We start from the raw sequence: 19,609 nt of genomic DNA, 5'->3' as shown, positions 1-19,609 counted from the left end.
CTTCAAACCCCCACGTTCTTTTCATTTTCTGACTCAGCCGTGTAGCGCCTTTGTATAATTCTTTAATGTATCATTATAGGGCTGTTCAATTCTTAACGGCTACAATTAAAATTTCTTAATGGCTCTATCACTACCAGTGAATAATCATACTCTTTATTTAACCTAGAAGTGAACTAAACAAAGCTGGAGGTGTTGCTTATGAATAGGCTCATTTATATTCTTAAGAAAAACTGGCAGTAACTACAAAACCTCATTTATTCAATTTAAATAAAGTAAATATTGATACTAGACTTTACATTTAGAGAGACTTGTCTGGCAAATGAGCCATGTTTTAACAATAACCATAGTAAAAGAGAAAAAAATTAAAGCACTATGTTAAATAAAAGGCTAATAAAACCTAGAGGAAACAGCTCAGTGTTTTCTTTTAAACCCTGAAGAACACCAAACATATGTGTTGCACAAAGAGTCATTTTAAGAAAAGACTTATTAACGATCCAGTAGTAGAGTCAGCACTAAGAATTTCAATGATATCCAACTCAAAAATGCATAGGGAGTAAAGTTATTTTATTAAATCATGCACATCACGTGTGTTAGTGCAAATAGTTTAATCTGTACTCCAGAAATTCTATTGTACTTTATATCTTTACAAAATAGATTTAAAACAATTATTTACTTTAAAAAATGTAATTCTGAAGTTAAGCATTTCAGAACAATATTTGCAATAACCTATATACAAGAGGTACTGGGTACCACTGGCATATTAGCATTCTGTGGTGGAGTGGCTTCCTGCAACAGAAAATGGTGAAATGAACTATATATGACAGTATTTCCTACAAGTCATCCGTGACTAATTCCTCCATAAATCTAGTGATCCTCCTAACAGCCAATCCCGGATAGCTTAAAACATAACCTTTAAAGTACAAACAATGACTGCCAAACATCACAAGGCAAATTATATCCTAAACTTCTATTTCAATATTTGGCTAGGCCTGTGGATTGCCACAGAACATTCAAGCCAGTTCACTGACATCGCCTCCTGGCCTTCATTGACTGAAAATTTTAACTATGTGATACTTTAGGATATTCTATGATCTAAATAAACTTTATTGACATGACTGTGGTGCTACACAAAACCATCTCTGTGTTTTAAATTTATAATATCAAGCAGTGTTTAGGTGCTTCACTGAGCCTGGAACGCTATTAATCTTGGGAATAGTGCTTCTCATTAACAGAACATACCAATTAACAATTAAAAGAAAATAACCATTTGCATACCCAACCAGGAAATCTGTTGGTAGGTAACAACAGTATACTTCGAACATGAATTAGCTTTGAAATACCATAATCAAATTAAGTCAGTAAAAGCTTATCTAAAGAGAAATTAATTCTTTCTTCAATTAAACATGCTTTGGAGGAAGAGATGATAGAAAAAAAAAATCATGCTTCCTAAAATGCTGTATATGAAAAAGTAACTTGGCTTTAAAGAAAATATCTCTTTAAATACATGAGGTTTAATAAATTACATTCCAATTGACTCAACAGTTTGGTTTACTGCACTGAAATTATATAATTACTATGTTTTTGCTTCCAGAAATTCTTCAGTTTGCTCGAGAAAATACTCTCATGGAAAGTTTTTCAAAGTTGATGTCCTCCACATCGTCAAGTCACATTAAGGCTAAACAAGCGTGCACATATTGCCCAAAGTATCACTAGAGCAGAATACTTTCCAAGTGTATTATTTCTCCTTAAACAAAAAAAATCCACACAAAGAGTTGTCTCTAAGTCTTGTTCCCAATAGCTCAGTGGTTTTATAACAAGTAAAAATGGCGTAAATATGTAAAAAATATATATATGTGTATATATTTCAAACTGATAGGCACTGAGCACACAGGGCCTCTCCTCCCATGTACACATCGGTTGTTTGGTTTGGGTAATTAACGAATCAGAAAAATGAATTATCTGGCCTTTAGAATTCAGAGTAAAATACCCATATATTTAATGTTATAAATAATCTGGTGTACCAAGAAGCCTACTTTAGGCCACCATAATATTCAGAACCCCAACATACTAATTTAAAAATTACATGAAAAATTGCAAGCAAATTATTGCTTACAATAAAGTCACAATTTTATATTCTCTTTATAGACAGATACATTTTATATAATTTAAAGCAATGACCCTACAGCTGTATTCTTGCACTTCTGTCTGCTGTTTTAAGAGGTAAAAAGGAAGAAAATGGTTCTGTTTGTCCCCAGCATGAGTGTGATGCCAGCTTCTAGAGGGAGGACGGTGTACGGACTCAAGAAACGCTCTCATGGAGAAGCTCTGGCCAGACCTGGCACGTACAGCACGATGGCTGTTACTGCAACCAGGGCAGCCAACATGGGCATCCAGGGCCAGGGTTTCTGTGTGGAAAGAAACCAAGAGTCAATATCACATTCTCCCCTCTCTTTTCATACCTATTAACCCCTTGGGTTCCAGAGAGTCCTGAATATTTAGACTATTAGAAAAACCTTATCTTTGCATAAGAAAACATTTTAAAAAGAAAGGAAATAAAGGTGAGGGAGAGCAGGTGTGAGGAGAGTCATAACAGCAGGGACTCTTTTAGAGGACCACTGTGTAGAAGCCCGATACATCTCAGGCAAGTCCTGGGCAGTTTTCAGTTTTGTTACAGCTAAAACCCAACAGTGACTTCTAAGAAACCCTCTGGGCTCAACCTGCTTTATTTACTCCAGTACCCATATGTTACAACTAACTGATGTACACAGATGCCTGGAGTATGTTTCTGCCTAAAGTGTTTATTTCTTGATAAAAACCAGACTCACATGGTAGGGTAGTTTTATACAAAAGGCTGGTCAGTAAGGTGATCGAAAGAAAATGGTCTAAGCTTTGATGCTCGAATTTGAAACCACATAAGACAAAATCAGATGGGGTTCAAGATCGGAAGTGCTACTTAGGGACTCTGCCTATCTGATACTTTTGGTAAAGACCATGTCCAGTGTAATAATGTCATGTGATCATCTCATATGATCTACTAACATGCATGCCTGTTGGAGGCAAACATGGATGGGCTGTTCCCTGTTAACTTTCAAAGGGCTTTATAATATCAACTTGCTTTTGGTTGATAGCTTTATTTTTACTAGTGTTTTTATTAAGAAAGTTGGCTTTTAAGGAAATATTCTAATGTTGCAGATCAGGGCTCAGAAAGATATGGGATAAGTTTACTCTCCTAAGTAAATGCACATTGGGGTTGAGATTGTGAGCCAATGGTCCATTATGTTAATCTCATCCTTTTTCATCTTCATAGCCATAGCGTAAATATAGGCAAGGATTAAAACAAAGAAACTCTACACTATGGAAAAGAAGAGGGAAGGGAGGAGGGGAAAGAAAGCTGGCTGAAAACTTCAAAGAGGCAAACTCTTCATTTCTCATTAAAGTTTGATTAAAAATGTAATTGGGAAGGGGTACTAATATTGCAGAAATTCATAGCTTACTCCAGTTTGCTAGAGACAAAGACTCAGTTAAAGGCAAAATATTAACAACTGGTTAGGTTGGAATTAATTCATTGTTAGCATTACTACAAAGGAAACAAGACAAAATGTTACATGATTAGTTGATTGTTCAGTTCATTCAAATGACACAATACATGGCATACTAAATGAAGGGTTTGCTTCAGGTAACAAAATACCCGTGTGGTTTTGCCATGCACTATATTACAAATATGGTACAAACAGGTGACGGGGACAAACAGACAAGGACTCAACAGTAGTGCTTGTACCTTTCTCTACCACAATGGACCGAAACACCAAAACAGGAAAGCCAGGAATAGGCCGATGAATACGGCTGGGACGGGTTGTAATATGGAAGGCTAAAGAAGGGAAGGGATATTAAAATCATTTTATGCTATAAAAAATCAGATAAGATGATTTAGACCCCAAGGGGGTGGGAGGAAGGGTAGAAAGACTGAGGTAATAGCAGTATTAGCACTCAGGTTTTGCACTGATTCAAACATTTTAAAGACATCTAATACAATCCAGAATGATGGACTGTGGTATGTAAGTTGACAAACTGCAGCCTAAGAGGAACAGCTGGAGGAATGGGCAATGTGGGTGTCCCTAACATCCTAATGAAAGGCAGTATGTTAAGACAGAGCAATGACAATACCTCAACAACTGATGCTCTGCTTGAGAGTACATTATTTGTGCTTCATACTTAGAATCCATTATTTGACATGAGTATATTGGAAATGGCTAAAATTTATTTGATCTCTCCATCAAAACCTTTCTTTAAAAAACCAAAACTCTTTTGCTGTTGCTTTAAAGCTTAAAAATAAATGCCCTATGCATGTTTTCTAAACCAAGTAAGTAAGAGAGCTGACATATATATGATAAATCATTTGGTATATGAAGACAGGCAGCTAAGTCTCAGGGCTTTGGGTTATATTACCAAATATAAACCATTATTAAATTAGGAGGAAATTACCACAATGAGTGTTATTACAGAGTAACATTTTAGTACCACACGCCCATATCATAAATAAAAGGAAATTCACCCTTAAGGTAAATTATTTGTACAACTACAAATAATAATAATAAGGTTACTTTACAAAAGGCTCTAAATGGTGCAGGGAATCCATTCTGATTATGCTAGATGTCTTCATAGGTTAATTTAGTAGAAGGTAGACTGAAATTCCATACTCAGAAGGATATGAATTAACATAAAAGACAGGAGTAATCAAACTTGGAATCAAACCATTATGATCTGATTTTAGAAGAGTTCTGTAATCTATATTTTCAAAATAAATGCACTCTATTTTTGCTTAGCATACAGCCTCCAGACCTCATTCATCAACTTCTAAAAGGCTTCTAACTAAGCCACATGCCTTTATTTAAAAAAAAAAACAACCCAGGACTTTCTTTGGCAAAGGAAGGACAGCTGGACACACTCATGAGCATTCTGTGACGGCCATGCAACATCACTCTTTGCACTTGTGCTGCGAGTTAAGCAAAGTGCCCTCCTCTGCAGGAAGTGTGTCTCCTGCAGTGTCCAAGCCAGGGCAGAGGTCTGCAGTGAGTCACAGCACACCCACCACACCGAACATCATCTATCAGTTAGGTCCCACAAAGGCAATGATCACCAAAACATGTAACACAACATTTATTAGTACCACATCTTTTTAAAGACCATCTGCCTTTCTAGCAAATGAAAAACAAATTAATATTATTAAACCCAGTTTATATGAAAACATTCCAACTTCACACGTGTGCACACACACACATGCACACACATAGCCCTACAGAAACTCTTTAATATTTCCTAACATTTATGGGAGGCCAAAAAGACTCTAAGTTTTTTAGGAATGTGCCTTAGTGAGAAAGTTATTAGTATAAAAGAAAAACCATAATAAAGTTCCCATTTTTGGATACAGCCAAATGCTAAGGAGACAACATGAACTACTCTTTCTTAGGTGGGACTCTGGTGGTACAAAGCTTCATTTCCCAGCCAGGAAAAAAAAGAGCCAGAAAGTGGGACAGAAGTTCGGATTCATCAGGAAAAGCTGACAGTTCTCAGGTAATTGTTCTCTTGCAAACAAGGCTCCTGCTCCGGGCAGTCCTCAGGCTCTTTTAGGGGTACAGGTTAAAGGGGCAAATTCTTAACTAAAAATTTTGACAACACAGTGATTCCATCATGGCATTTCATAATGAAAAGTTTAGTTCATGTGTATTATAGGCCTTAGTTTCTCAAATCAGTAATAAAATCCTCTGAAGAATCGATTTCAGGGCTCTCACCTGCCTCTCAATCAAAGCTAAGCCAAGTTTGCAAAGACTTACATTATTTCCTTTTTCTCGGAGCAGCTTCAGGTTGTCTTTACATTGTTTGAGCTCATCTGTGATTGATTGTTTTTCCTGCTCAGTCATTTCAAACTTCAACTTCAGTTCTGAGAGTACAGTCTGTGTCTTTTCATACTAAAGGCAAAGAAAAAAGAGTGTGCAGACTCAACTTAAATGGGTATGAAGTTATGGTTCTATTCAGGCTTATATACCAGACCCTATTTAGTCACCTGCAACACCAAAGTCAAGCCTTTTTGTTTTAAGAAGGATAAGAATCATTTACACTAATAATAAGAAGTCTTTAATGTTAACTTGATTCTATGTAAGAATTTTCTGGCTCTGAAGTTAAAAAAAAAATTAAGAGACGTCACTAGTGTGTCATCTGTTTCTAATATAAATGGTCACTTTTTCCACTAAGTGAGTTAGAGGAGAAAAATAAAATTTCAAACTGAGCAAAAGAAAAGAAGTGAAGAAAAACTCCATAGCTTAATTAAATGGCAAGGTTAGAAAGTATGAGTTTATATCCTGGTAAGCAATATCAGCCAAGCTATTTTAGTCGTGAAGTAGAAAGTATTAATTCCCATTAGTCCTCCTTTAATCCAGCATCACATGTTATGAAAATGTTACGGATAAATGAATTTCTAGGCAAATAAAGCAAAGAAATGTGTCTAAGGCAGCAGTCGCCAACCTGCTTGGCTAAGGTACCAACTACTATGAGTAGGGACATTTCTATCTCTCAACTTAAACTTATAAGCATCAATTAAAAGTAATTTTTAAAAATGTGTTTCTGAAAGACATTATAGAAAAATGTCTATAGAAAAGTGAAACAAACTACTTCCTGCTCTGAAAAAACAGTTCACAGTGTATAATTTTCAGATGCACTAGCTAGCCCTCAAAAACACAGGTGAGGTCAGTGAGAAATGCAGTATGGTTTGCCCCTACTTTAAATGCCCCGGGAGGCAGGAATTCTAGTCTGGTTCCACTTCTAGATATTGCATCTTACATGCAAGCTGGGCTCCCAAAGGGTAAAGACTGTTCTGCTGCTGGCTGTGCCTTTGTCTCGGCCTCCGCTGCCCCACTCTGCCATCTCTGAAGATTTTGGAAGAAAGAAAGACAAGGGCTGAGTAGAAAATAAATATACCATGGGTCTGCCATATCAGAAAGGTTTCTCCTCTTCCCTAAACATAGCCCATGAGGCTGGAAAGTTTCTAACCCTTTCTGCCTATATCCTAGAAATTCCATAATGCAATTACCTTGGAGCTTATCATTATGCACCCGAAGGTAAAAAAAAACATTAGCCCGAAGAGGTGGGGGAAGGGGGCTTAGGGTCAGCAGAAAAGTCACCAGAAAATGGGGAGGAAGATACGTGTACAGAGAAGGAGGCAAAATATGAAAGGAGCTCCTTGTTACCTACCAAAGTCCCAGCACAAGTCCAGATAATATACCAGACAGTGAATTAAGGAGCAAGATTCATGGACTTCACGACAGCTTTTTTGTGTGGGGTCTGTGGACTTCCTTCCAGAAGGCAGAAGGTTATGGGCAGGCTGCCAAGGCAAATTCAGTGTACCTAGACTAGTCTCTGTGCCTTAGAACATAATCAATTCTCAGTGATCTGATTCTTAACAGTGAGTAAGAGAGCAGAAATGAAAAGTGCTTTGCTGACTTAAATTTCCCCTTACTTTCCCTTTCCACCATTTTCACATCCAGCCTGCCTTTCACCCCAAAGCACTTAGCCATTTCTCCGTTCCAGGAGTTGTGAAGCTGAAAGACAGGAAGGCAGCTCAGTCAGAAGATCGGCTGTTCACCTTCAGTATGAGAGAGGGGTGGGAAGAACTCTGGCCTCGGGACAAGATGGTGAGGCCAAACAACTCGGCTGAGTTAGATTTTGCAAGGTGACTTGTATATTCAATGTATTATAAATTCATAGATATTCCTACTAAATTAAAATATGTAGATGCTTTTTAAAGACAAATATAAAGATGATTACCATTATTTTTCTCTTACTACTGAGGGTAAAATGTACTGTTCTCATGTATTTTTTCTTTGTTAAATATTCAAATAAAAGCTGCCACATGTACAAGTTTAATTGTTGGAACAAAGGTCACCTTCTGCAATCTTAGTTTCATATCTTGCTTGGATATCACTTTTGCTCTATCTTGCTTTCTAACTCAGAGGTGAAAAATGAGCTCAGTTCTGATCAAAAGGAAAATACCACACAATATTTCCAACACTTTTGGTTTTCTTCTTAAATAACCTTGCTTATTAGCTGATAATATTTTAGCCCTTTACAGTGCTGAAGATACATAATTATGATACTACGCATGATTCTATGAGAGAAAGGAGAAGGGGGATATCGAAAGGGAAGAATATATATGCATTAATAAAAGGTAGTAATTCATTGCAACAGATTACACAGATATAAGAATCTCAGTAAAGAACAGTTTAGTTACAGACTAGTATCCAATAGTTGACATCAGAACAAACAGAAAGAGAAGCAATTTTACATTACAAAGAAGTGTGATGACTACACATCATTTCACAATGGAAAACAATGAACAAGAAAACAGAAAAGAAACATATTGACAAGATCAGACATATTTTTAAATATGTTGCATTTAATGCAATCCAAAGGCTATCAACAATTTAGATGCTGTGACAACATGCCACTGCCATTTGTGGAAACAGTTAAAGCATTTTGCACTGATGGCTCGGTAACCAAAAACAGGCAAACAAATAATGCAACAAAACGGTAATGCATTCATAGTAACATACAATAGAATCATCTTCCAACCACAGCATTCTTCCCAGATTTTGAAAGAATTATGGCATATGGACTGGAAGAACACAAAGTGCTTACAGTATTAAATACTTGGGTATTTACTTTGGCACAAAATTTGTGTTCCAACTAAATAAAATGGGATTTCTCTCCAAACATATATCCTTAGCAAGAGGATAAAAATGAACATATTACAAAATCAATATAGCCACATATACTGTTACAGTTATGTTTTTTTTCCTTTAGGAACAAACATGAAGACAGAACAATAATCATTTCCAAGTTAAGGATACTACAAGGAAAGGAAAGTGCAAAGGAAAACTGCATTCATTAAACAGATTTTCTAAAAACAATTTTGGGAAAATTCGTTATTAAAGACCGAGAACTGTCTTTAACTTCCTTCTATTTATAATGAATCCTTGTTTAACCGAGTCTACAACTGGGGTGGGTCCTGACCAGAAAGTAGATCAAAATGCACCAGCCTTCTCCATGCTCAGAGCTGGTCAGGAGGCAATGCAGGCCAAGAGTACAAGGCCAGTAGGACTGAACACAGCTCTTACCGCCGCATTGTCAACTTCAAATCTTTGCTCAGAAGAGGCTGGGTGGGGTCTCTGCTCCAAAGTCAACCTTCACCATTTTAAACATGATTTTTTTTAAAAAGCCACCAAGTCAAGGTTTTAAGCAAAATGACGTGAAACGGGAGCATGCATATTTGTGAAGGGGAAAATGAGATGGGGGTTGTGGGAAGACAGTCAAAGGTCATAGAATATGTGTTTGGCTGGCTGGCTATTAGGTGAATTTTAAGTAACTTTTCAGGCCAGTTTCACCTGAGGGGTTTAAACAGCATATGGTGTGGCTTCACTTTACTTTCCGAAGTATTCTTTCGTTCTTTTTTTTTAAATATATTTTTATTGATTTCAGAGAGGAAGGGAGAGGAGGAGAGAGATAGAGACACCAATGATGAGGGAGAATCATTGATGGACTGCCTCCTGCACGCCCCACACTGGGTGGGGATTGAGCCCACAACCCTGGCATGTGCCCTGACTGAGAATCAAACTGTGACCTCCTGGTTCATAGGTTGATTCTCAACCTCTGAGCCACGCCAGCTGAGCATTTTCCAAAGTATTCTAAGTTAAGTAAGATACTATCTTTGAGAGGGTTAAGTGATTTGGTACAAAGGGCTTTTCATATAGGTCAACTAACTGGTACAGAAAATTTTTTAATGTAATTTTATATATTTATATTTTTAATGGTTTGGCCTAAATATAAATTCTCTATATATGGACCATGATACACAACTAGAGATTACCAAGCAGAGATGTTCCAAGCATCAACTTCGTGACAGGTAACGTAACTTGATTTCTAACTAGCATGAATATCTGATTTGCTTTTGGCTTTAAGTCCAACCATAATGGGGCTTATAATGTCTTTCCGCTTTACCTCTTTCTGTACATCCTTTGCTTGGTTTTCAGCCTTACTGAGAAGAGTTTTTAAATCAGTTGAATCCCGAAGATGCTGTTCTTTCAAGGATCCCATCTGATTCTCAAGTTCTTTCCTCGTCATCTGAAGGATGCCGAGATCACTGGTAAGCTCTAAACTCTGCTTCTGAGAACTGTAAGATAAATATTCACAGAGTTATTCATGTAGAAACTAGACACAGCAGGAAGTCCAATTCCTTAAACATTTCACTAGGAGCGATGGAGTAGATTTCAGAGGAGAAAAGAAAAGTATATAAAAAATAAGAGTTTCAATAAGTAAATAGTGTCAAAACACTAAAGAATGCAAGTAAGTTTAAAGCTGTGTCCTATTTGCAGATAATCAGATACACATAAAGATTGAAATTTAAAAATAGAAGTAGAAGGTGACTATATTTTGTTATATCACATTATGTTAACTATCATAAAAAGATTCAGTGTAGGTCTTCTACAGGAAAGAATAGCATGTGCTTCAGCTATTTATTTTAAGTACTTGACAAACAGGATGGAGGATAGAAACTCACAGTGTAGAAGTCACTGCCAATTCAAGTAAAGATAAACCTACTCAAATGAGAAGACTCACCAAAATGGGGAAAAGCACAGGACAAAGAACCAGGAGGCTGGGGCCCCTATTTGGTTGTGGGATGTTAAGCAAGTCACTTAAGTGGTGTAATACCATTCTCTGAGTAAGCATTTCCTGAGCTCTCAGATCTGTGCCAGGCACCATGTTTTACAGACATAGATAACACAAGGAGAGTCTCAGTGCCCTCCATGGAATTCAATTTCTGAGGCTGTTTCCTGGCTTAAATTCTATGATTACTAAATTTTAAAACTTGATTTAAAAAAACAACCACAATTTACACACTAGGAAAACTGCTTGATAGGCATAAACAGAAACTCTTTATTTAATTCCTTTTACATCACTGACAACAAAGAACAAAAGACCTGAATAGTGTAGTTGTGCTAAAGAATTTGGCTTCCAGGACCTGGCTGGGTAGCTTAGTTGGTTAGAGCATCATCCCAATACACCAAGGTTGCGGGTTCAATCTCCAGTCAGGGCACATAGACGAATCAACCAACGAATGTATAAATAAGTGGAACAACAAATCAATCTCTCTCTCTCTCTCTCTCTCTTTCTCCCCCTCTCCCTTCTGCTCTCTCTCTCAAGTCAATTAAAAAGATAATTTGGTTCTCATATATAAATGAAAAAGCTAAAGGAGGATAAGGTCTTCAAAATGACAGTTTTATGCCTCTCAGGATGAATCATAAGATTCAGGATGTAACTGAGGTACTATCCTATATAATAAAACCCTAATATGCAAATCAACCGAATGGCGGAATGACCAGTTGCTATGACACGCACTGACCACCAGGGGGCAGACGCTCAACGCAGGAGCGCCGCTCAGCCAGACGCTGGGCTCACGCCTGGAGAGCGCAGCAGCGGGTGGCGGGAGCGCTAAGGACCCTCAGCGGACATCCCCCGAGGTGTCCCAGACTGTGACAGGGTGCAGGGCGGGCTGAGGGCACTGGGCCTCTAGTGTAGTATAATAGTAAATCACATTTTGATTGTATGCTAGGCAGGTTCTTAGGGGGTAGGTCTGATATCAAGCCAATACAGCCAGGAACTAAATGGCAGAAAATAACCTGTGAAGAAAGACTAGTTTCTAAATACAAGTATGCTGGGGAGGCTTACCAAATAAATTTAGAGAACTACTAAACCAGAAGTTTAAGAAATTAATTTGTCTTAAATAGTATATGTGAATTTAGGCAGACAGCTTAACCAACCATCTAGTATGAATATTCCACACTCTGTGACTTTTTATATATATATATATATATATTAGAGGCCTGGTGCATGGATTTGTGCACCGGTGGGGTCCCTTGGCCTGGTCTGCGGGGATCAGGCTGAAACTGGCTCTCCGACATATCCTGAAGGGTCTGAATTGTGAGAGGGCGCAGGCCAGGCTGAGGGACCCCACCGGTGCATGATCAGGGCCAGGGAGGGACCACAGGAGGGCTCTAAGGCCTGTCCGGCCTGTCTTGCCCAGTCCCGATTGGCTGGACCCCAGCCGCAAGCTAACCTACTGGTTGGAGCGTCTGCCTTCTGGTGGTCAGTGCACGTCATAGCGATTGGTCAAACAGTCGAACGAATGGTAGGACACTTAGAATATTAGGCTTTTATTATATAGGATATAATGTTTTTTATTGATTTTAGAGGGAGAGGAAGGGAGAAGAATAGAGAGATAGAAACATTGATGAGAGCCCAGCCGGCGTGGCTTGGTGGTTGAGCATCGACCTATGAACCAGGAGGTCACGTTTCAATTCCCAGTCAGGGCATGTGCCCAGGATGTAGGTTTGATCCCCGTTTTGGGGCACCGGGCCATGCAGGAGGCAGCCAATCAAACGACTCTCTCATCAGTGATGTTTCTATCTCCTTTTCCTTCTCCATTCCTCTTTGAAATCAATAAAAATATATTAAACACACACACACACTTTCCTTTAAATAAACAAACAACAACAACAAAAAATCAAAACATCAATGAGAGAGAACATGGATCAGCTGCTTCCTGCCATGCCCCTACTGGGGATTGAGCCCCTAACCTGGGCATGTGCCCTGACCAGGAATCAAACTGGTGACCTCCTGGTTCATGGGTCGAGGTTCAACCACTGAGCCACGCCAGCTGGGCCCTTTTTTCTTTTTTTGTTAATCCTTACCTGATATTTTTTTCCATTGATTTTTAGAGAGAGGAAGAGAGACAGAAAGAGAGAGAGAGAAACATCCATGTGATCAATTGGTTGCCTCCCACATGAGCACTGACCAAGGTAGGGGATCGAGCCTGGGACCAAGGTACCCTTGACCGGAATTGAACCCTGGACTCTTCAGTCCAAGGGCTGAAGCCCTATCCACTGAGCCAAACCAGCTAGGGTGATCAATGACTTTTTGCTAACCTTAATGCTCTTGAGGAGGGTAAGCACAAGGCTAGCAAGAATAATGACTTCCATTTTGGTGTACTGGGGAAAAGGAGGTGGATTAAGAGTAGCTTCAATAATAAATAGGTACTACTTTCATATTCTGAATATTAATACAAGTGCTGTTTAAATAAAAATATAGAACAGATCAAATTTTTAAGGAAAAATAAGTTTTGAACTCTGCAACAAATGTTTGTGGGAAAACAGGACTCCACTAATCTACTGAAATAAATCTATTGCATTGATTGGTTTGCATGTAAAATACTGTATGTTAGAAAGATTTAACTGATTAGAGAATTCTTGATCTATTATTACTCTTCATGTAACCCTGTTTGAAGTCCAGAAGCTGAATTTGTGTCTTTTAATTGTATAAATTCTTTGTCATGGTCATCTCATCATCCTTATTGTAAAAGAAGGGATCATGGGTGTGAAAGGAAAGCAAACTTGTATTTGAAATTTATTATCATTTAGTTTATAGGACAAATTCAATCACTAATTATAGATCTTTGCTGTTCATTTAGGAATATTTTTTTTGGGGGGGAGAGAGCATTTAATGAACCTATATTCCATGAGTACACCAAAAGGAAAGAATGTGTATCATGATGGTGGTGGTAGAAAAAAAATGCTGAAGTAGTCATGTAGCATGGTTAACCTGCCAAACAGCCAAAATGAGACTGGCTGAACATTTTGCTCCAAAAATATATTTAAGTATCAAAATTAAATTAACTTTAGATTAAAATGCAAGATAAAGAAATATTTCAAAGCTAAAAAGAGTTCTTGCATACTTGTGCAATTCTTTTTCTTGCCGCTGCAGTTCTGATGATAGCAAAACATTTTCCTTTTTTAGAGAATGGCATTCAGTTTCCAATAATTTCCATTCCTTTCTCAACTTCTCTAGTTCACCTAAAAGAATCCCAAAACATATTAATTAACATAGGAACATAACTTCCATAATTAAGAGAAAAAAAGGTGAAAAATTTCAGAGAACAACATACTTTCCCCCCTTTAAAAACATGTAGATTTTACATGGCTATTCTTAGGTTCCTATTACTCTGCATCTATACCTCACGAGAAGCCCCATCACTTTGAACTTTTGTAATCCTCTCCCCACTTCACTTTTATAAGACAAATCATTTTTAACAGTATTTAAATAAAATATAAAATTATAAAACATTTAGTTTATTCTAGAACTTGCAGACCTGAAGTTCTTATAGCCCCAATATAAGACATTGCTTTGTACAATCAATTGCTATCAAAGAGAGGAAGAGCCTGGATCGTTAATTTTTACAAGTTATATGGTTATCATTGTCAAGAGGTTAGAGCTTATGTAAAATACACTTATCCACCTTGTAGCCTTGTTGCTTCCTCTCTCTGCTGGTCCTCACACTGTTGACATCGAAGCTGAAAACTGTTTTGCAGACTCGTGATTTCTTTCTCATATTCAGACGCTGCTTTCCGCCACCGCTCAAGCTCACCTCGCACCTTCTTAAGCTCTTCTTGTAAAGAAGCAATGTCAGTGTCCCGCTCAGAGGCAGCCCTTTCTGCTGCTTGATGAAGAAGCAAAATTTCATCTCGGGCACTAAGCAGTTCATCTCGAGTGCTTGTGATTTCACTGTCCTTCTCCTCCCGGAGATTCTCAATATTGATGTGTAACCTCTGCAGTTGGGCTACAAAAGTATATTTATCTATCATTTTCTTAGTCCATAGCAACCAGGAATACAAGAACAGCCTAGATGGGACTGTAGTCACTACACAGCCCAAGCTATCACAGCTGTTTGCTGTTTTTGATTAGATTGTACAAACAACCTATGTTTAATGTAGAAATGTCACAATCCAGAAACACAAGGAGAAACAAACACACAAACCAATCTTTATTTCCCCCACACAGAGAGAGTTGCTTCTAACCTTTGGACTTATTCTTCTGGGTATTTTCTATGCATCTATACACATGAGACAAAATAGGAAGGGATAATAATACGTGCAGTGCTCTCTATCCTGCTAGTGATGAACATCTCTTAACAACAAAATAGTTACCTGTAACTTTTTTTGGGCGGATCCTTTATTTTAGACATTGTAGACTGCTTAGTTTTCAATTATTCTAAACCATACTGCTTAGGGTGAATTCCTAGATAGAGTACGCTTGATCAAATGGTAAACATTAGAAAAATCTTTGTTTGATGTTCTTGATTCAATTTTCTGTTCAAATGTCAATTCCTTAAAAAAGCCTTCTCTGATGACTTACCTAAAAAACCCTATCTGTCATTCCCTAGCTATTTACCCTGCCCTTATTGGATATCACATTATATATTTATTTGTTTGTTGTTTATCTTTTCACTAGATTGTACATCTCATGCATGCTCTATCCCCAATACTAGCAAATAATCAAGAATTAATAAAATTAATGAATACTGCCTAATTTTTAAACTTTATTTTTATTGTTGACACTATTACAGATGTCCCCATTCAAAGAGGTACATTTTTAAAAGATCTGGTCTTATGTCCTCATGATGGAACTGGAAATAACACTTTGTTTAGGACTAGAATACTAGTTTTGGTTACTATAACACAAGAAAATTATAGGTAAAAAAAGTTTCTTTGACAGAAGAAAAGAATAATTAAAATAATCAAGAGGATTTAAGGTGGGGAGAGGAGGAGGAAGAGGAGGTTGCTCCATAAATAAATATTAAAGAAAATATTAGGCCTTTTAAGTGTGCAGGAAACACTGAGAGGTAACAAGTTCAAAACCTGAAAAGACACAATGGCCAGTGATAGTATGACCATGGATTTGTGGGTTAAGTCCTGAAATATACATGCTTGGCACTAGGGGGCACTCATTGATGCTTAGGTAAGGCATCTTTAAAGACAAAAGGCAGCACTAAGTCACAGAAAATTGCCCATGTACAATACAGGATGGCAATATAGATTCAAATAAGATTTATATAAACTAATGAATAATAGCATTAAACTATAATAAGGGCTTAAAAAGTTTTCAACTTAAAATGATATACAACTTACACCAGAAATTCTAATTTGACCATAATAAAATTTAAAAATTTTAATAGCTCAAATATCCCACTGAAAAGAAAACTCAAAGACTGGCTTTTCTCTGGTATATTTTAGGACAAATATCACAGGCCTCATACAATGGCTCCCCGTTTCTTCTGAAGTGAGATTATTTGTCTATTTAATTTCTTCTCACCCTATCTCTCAAACTAAAAATTTAAATAACATTAGTTCCCTCTTTGACAATGAAGGCAAATTAATCTTGCTTAGGAATCTTACAATAGCATAGGAAAGAAAGATCTCACTTGGGGTATCTCACAATTATAGCCTCACAGTACCAGGAGCTGCAGTTCAAAGAAAACCCATGACAGGCAGAGGTCTTTCTGCTCATTTCTGCAATGACTCCATGATAGCCCACTAAATGGGGGCTGAGAAGAGCAGTCTTTACCACTGAAGGCAGTGTTGGGACCATTATTCTGTTTCATGTGGTATATAATTTTTGTTGCAATGCCAAGTGTGTTATGAACATTAGCAACATAAGCTAAAGGTGCCAATGCACAGAGCAGCTCAAACTGATTTCCTATCTGAAGGCTCTCTCTGTAGTAACTCACTACAATAACTCAGAAAGTGACAATCTTTCCAAATCCTCACCTTCACCCCTGTTCTTCTAATCCAAGTGTCTATTGTTGGAGTACAGGGGAATCTTCCTTTATATAGAAAGAAAGGAAAGGAGAAAGGGAGAGATGCAGAAAGAGGGGGAGGGAGGGAGGAGCTCACCCAGTTATAGTCTCAGATTCTAGGGAAGAACAAAGGGAAAGCTCTGCACTCTTAAGTTTCCATTCCCTGTGAATCACTAAAAACTATCTCAAATACCCTTGGAGTGTCCATACCTTGAAGAACCTGTATTTGTTTAGTGGATTCCTCAATTTGATTTCGATAGGCTTTTCTTTCTTCTTCCAAAAGAGCTAAAAGTAAAACACAGTATATCTAATTTTGTGAGTTAATAAAAGTATTCAGAATTGGGCAGTGGGAAATTTCTTAAAAATTCTCTCCTACAGCTTATTGAAGGAAACAAAAGTTAGGCAGTAAGTATCATCAGTATTAGCAGTTAGACAGTTTAAATATTTTAGGAGCACAAAACAGCAAGTAGTAAGTAATAAATCTATTCAATTGAGTAGTGGGGTTTCCCAGACTTTGTATCACCAAGATATGTGCTATTCTTCACATGAGAAACATTCTTGATAGTTGTTATTCAGCATTTTGAGCTTAAATTTTAAAAAATGAACTTAAAATCCTAATGTGTACTATCAAGTACATAGAAAGTACTGACTAAATAACTGCTGTTTGGGAAATATTTTTGTGTTATTTTTACTATAATTAATTAAATTAGCCTGGGCCCTCCACAAGGTTCAAGTTCAATGCATACCAACTCTAATTTCTTCAAGAAGCAGGAAAGGAAGGGAATAGTAGCTTCTCCCTGAGAGTCTTCCTTTGGTCCGGAAGGCTGTCTTAGAGAACATGAGGATGCCACTTTCTCCTCACTCTAAAACCTTCTAATGTACTAACTGACTATAACCTGGCAGTTACTGTGAATGATACAGAAGTGTAAGCTCTAGGGAATAGCCTATGACTCCACTGGCCTATGACACTACAGTTAAGTGAGCTACTAGAAAAGAAATGGTTGGGACATTAGAAGATTCTTTCTATACCTTAATCTAGCCTGATTCCTCCCATTTCCAGTGCTGAGTACACTGGAAAGTCACAGGGAATATAAATCTCCCTTATCTTATACTGAGTAGCTAACATTAGGTTAACGAAAACTTAGAAATTTACATACATAGCTTTTCCCTTTTGTTGTACTCAATATGTAATTAACTAGCAAGATCTTTCACTGGCAGAGGTCTTTCATGATATTCACATCAAAAACGTGAAAGAAGTAGAGCAACCAAACTCTCTCCACTTTATTGATGTGAAACGTAAGTTCAGAGTTTAAGTGAATGTCCCAAGATCACATATCTAATAAAGCTGTGAGTCAGGAACAAGATACCTTGCCTCTAGACTCCAAGTTTGGGGCCATTCAGTTATATCATGTTGCCTCCACATCCCCTAAAGAATCAAAGTAATCTTGATCTCACCTTGAAGTTCAAAGCATTTTTGTTTACTTGCTCTAGCTAGCTCCTGGGCTTCAATCAATTCCTTGCGAAGATGCTGAATTTCTTGTTTTGCCTCAATTTCTGACTGTGCACCCTGCGAGTCATCTGATAAAAATATGTTTATTTTAAAAGCAAGAGTTAGTATCACAATATAATCTCTACAACCGAAGATTAGCAATCTTTCATGTTTAGACATGCATAATTAAACAACACAGCACAACTAAGTTAAATAAAACTTGGAAGCAAATTATATTAAGCATTTTAGTCATTTTACCTTGGAGAAAGAATACAAGTACAGTTAAATAAATATATTAGTAGCTCATGGCATGTTACTATAAAACATATATTAATACATACTAAAATTATAAATTTCACTCATATAGAGCTTATGGAAGGCCTGAACTTCAGTAAGACAAGCATTCTTTACCAATTTTGAAATTCTTTGATAACAAATCAGAACAATTTCAATTTTAACTTAACTGGAAGTGGAAAAAAAAAGAAACTTTTCTTCAAGAAAAAGTATTTTTAGCATGATTTCCCCAGTTGTGGGATACAAAATACAAACGAGGCTGAAAGCTGCACTGTGCACACTTTGTCATCACTGTTTTCCCCAACAATACACACATAACAAATATTTGCTGAATTATTAAATGATGTAAGAAATAACTTAAATGGTTTTATGGAAAGAAATGAGATCTGCTATTACATCTCAACTACGTCCCTCCCCTAATTTCTTTCCTTTCTGGTCATTCATCTTTCATTGTATTAAAACTTTCTGCTACTGCATATTGCCTGATATAAATCAGTTAGGCCATATTCTTCCAGTACATTCTATTTGACTATTACTTTGGTTTATAATAGCTCAGGTATAACAACTTTAATACATCAAAACAGAGCTGCCCTAGCCGGTTTGGCTCAGTGAATAGAGTGCTGGCCCGTGGACTGAAGGGTCCCAGGTTCCATTCCAGTCAAGGGCACATACCTGGGTTGCAGGCTCAATCCCCAGCCCTGGTTGGGGCGCATGCGGGAGGCAACCAATTGATGTCTCTCTCTCACATTGATGTTTTTCTCTGTCTCTTTCCCTCCCCTTCACTCTCTCTAAAAAACAAACAAAAATCAATGGAAAAATATCCTCGGGTAAGGATTAACAAAGAGAGAGAGAAGAGAGAGCACTTCCTTCCTCTCTCTAAAAATAAAAAATAAATTTTTTTTAAAAAAACAGCTGAGAATATAATATCACAATACAATTTAAGTAAGTCTCAGATGTTACATACACATATTTTTCATACTCATTAATTACATGGGGAAAGGGGAAGAGAAGAGGAAACTCTTCCTTATAGTAGAAAGCCAGCCAGTAAATGTAAAAGGAATGACAGAATTATAAAATCACTAATAGTAACA

The 19,609-nt window shown here is 37.3% G+C and overlaps 1 protein-coding gene across 9 annotated transcripts in view; it reads right to left on the bottom strand.

Moving 5' to 3' along the window:
- Window positions 1–241: 241 nt before the first annotated feature.
- The window catches only part of SLMAP (sarcolemma associated protein), a 160,807-nt gene continuing 141,439 nt past the window's right edge, over window positions 242–19,609 (bottom strand). For 7 of the 9 annotated variants that reach the window (XM_028152749.2, XM_028152746.2, XM_008146309.3 and 4 more), the window contains 7 exons: window positions 18,191–18,313; window positions 16,946–17,020; window positions 14,399–14,719; window positions 13,838–13,955; window positions 10,048–10,219; window positions 5,832–5,966; window positions 242–2,405 (listed from right to left, as the gene is read on the bottom strand). In XM_028152749.2, coding sequence (XP_028008550.1) covers window positions 2,313–2,405; window positions 5,832–5,966; window positions 10,048–10,219; window positions 13,838–13,955; window positions 14,399–14,719; window positions 16,946–17,020; window positions 18,191–18,313 — 1,037 coding nt within the window. In that variant the 3' untranslated portion in view covers window positions 242–2,312. Of the gene's footprint in view, window positions 2,406–3,778; window positions 3,869–5,831; window positions 5,967–10,047; window positions 10,220–13,837; window positions 13,956–14,398; window positions 14,720–16,945; window positions 17,021–18,190; window positions 18,314–19,609 lie in introns of all 9 variants that reach the window. The other 2 variants (XM_054729929.1, XM_028152767.2) reach the window with 1 other exon arrangement.

Source organism: Eptesicus fuscus, chromosome 18, assembly GCF_027574615.1.
Source record: "Eptesicus fuscus isolate TK198812 chromosome 18, DD_ASM_mEF_20220401, whole genome shotgun sequence".
Lineage (NCBI taxonomy): Eukaryota > Metazoa > Chordata > Mammalia > Chiroptera > Vespertilionidae > Eptesicus > Eptesicus fuscus.
Note: the sequence above shows the minus strand (reverse complement) of the source record. Positions and strands in the feature narration are given on the sequence as shown.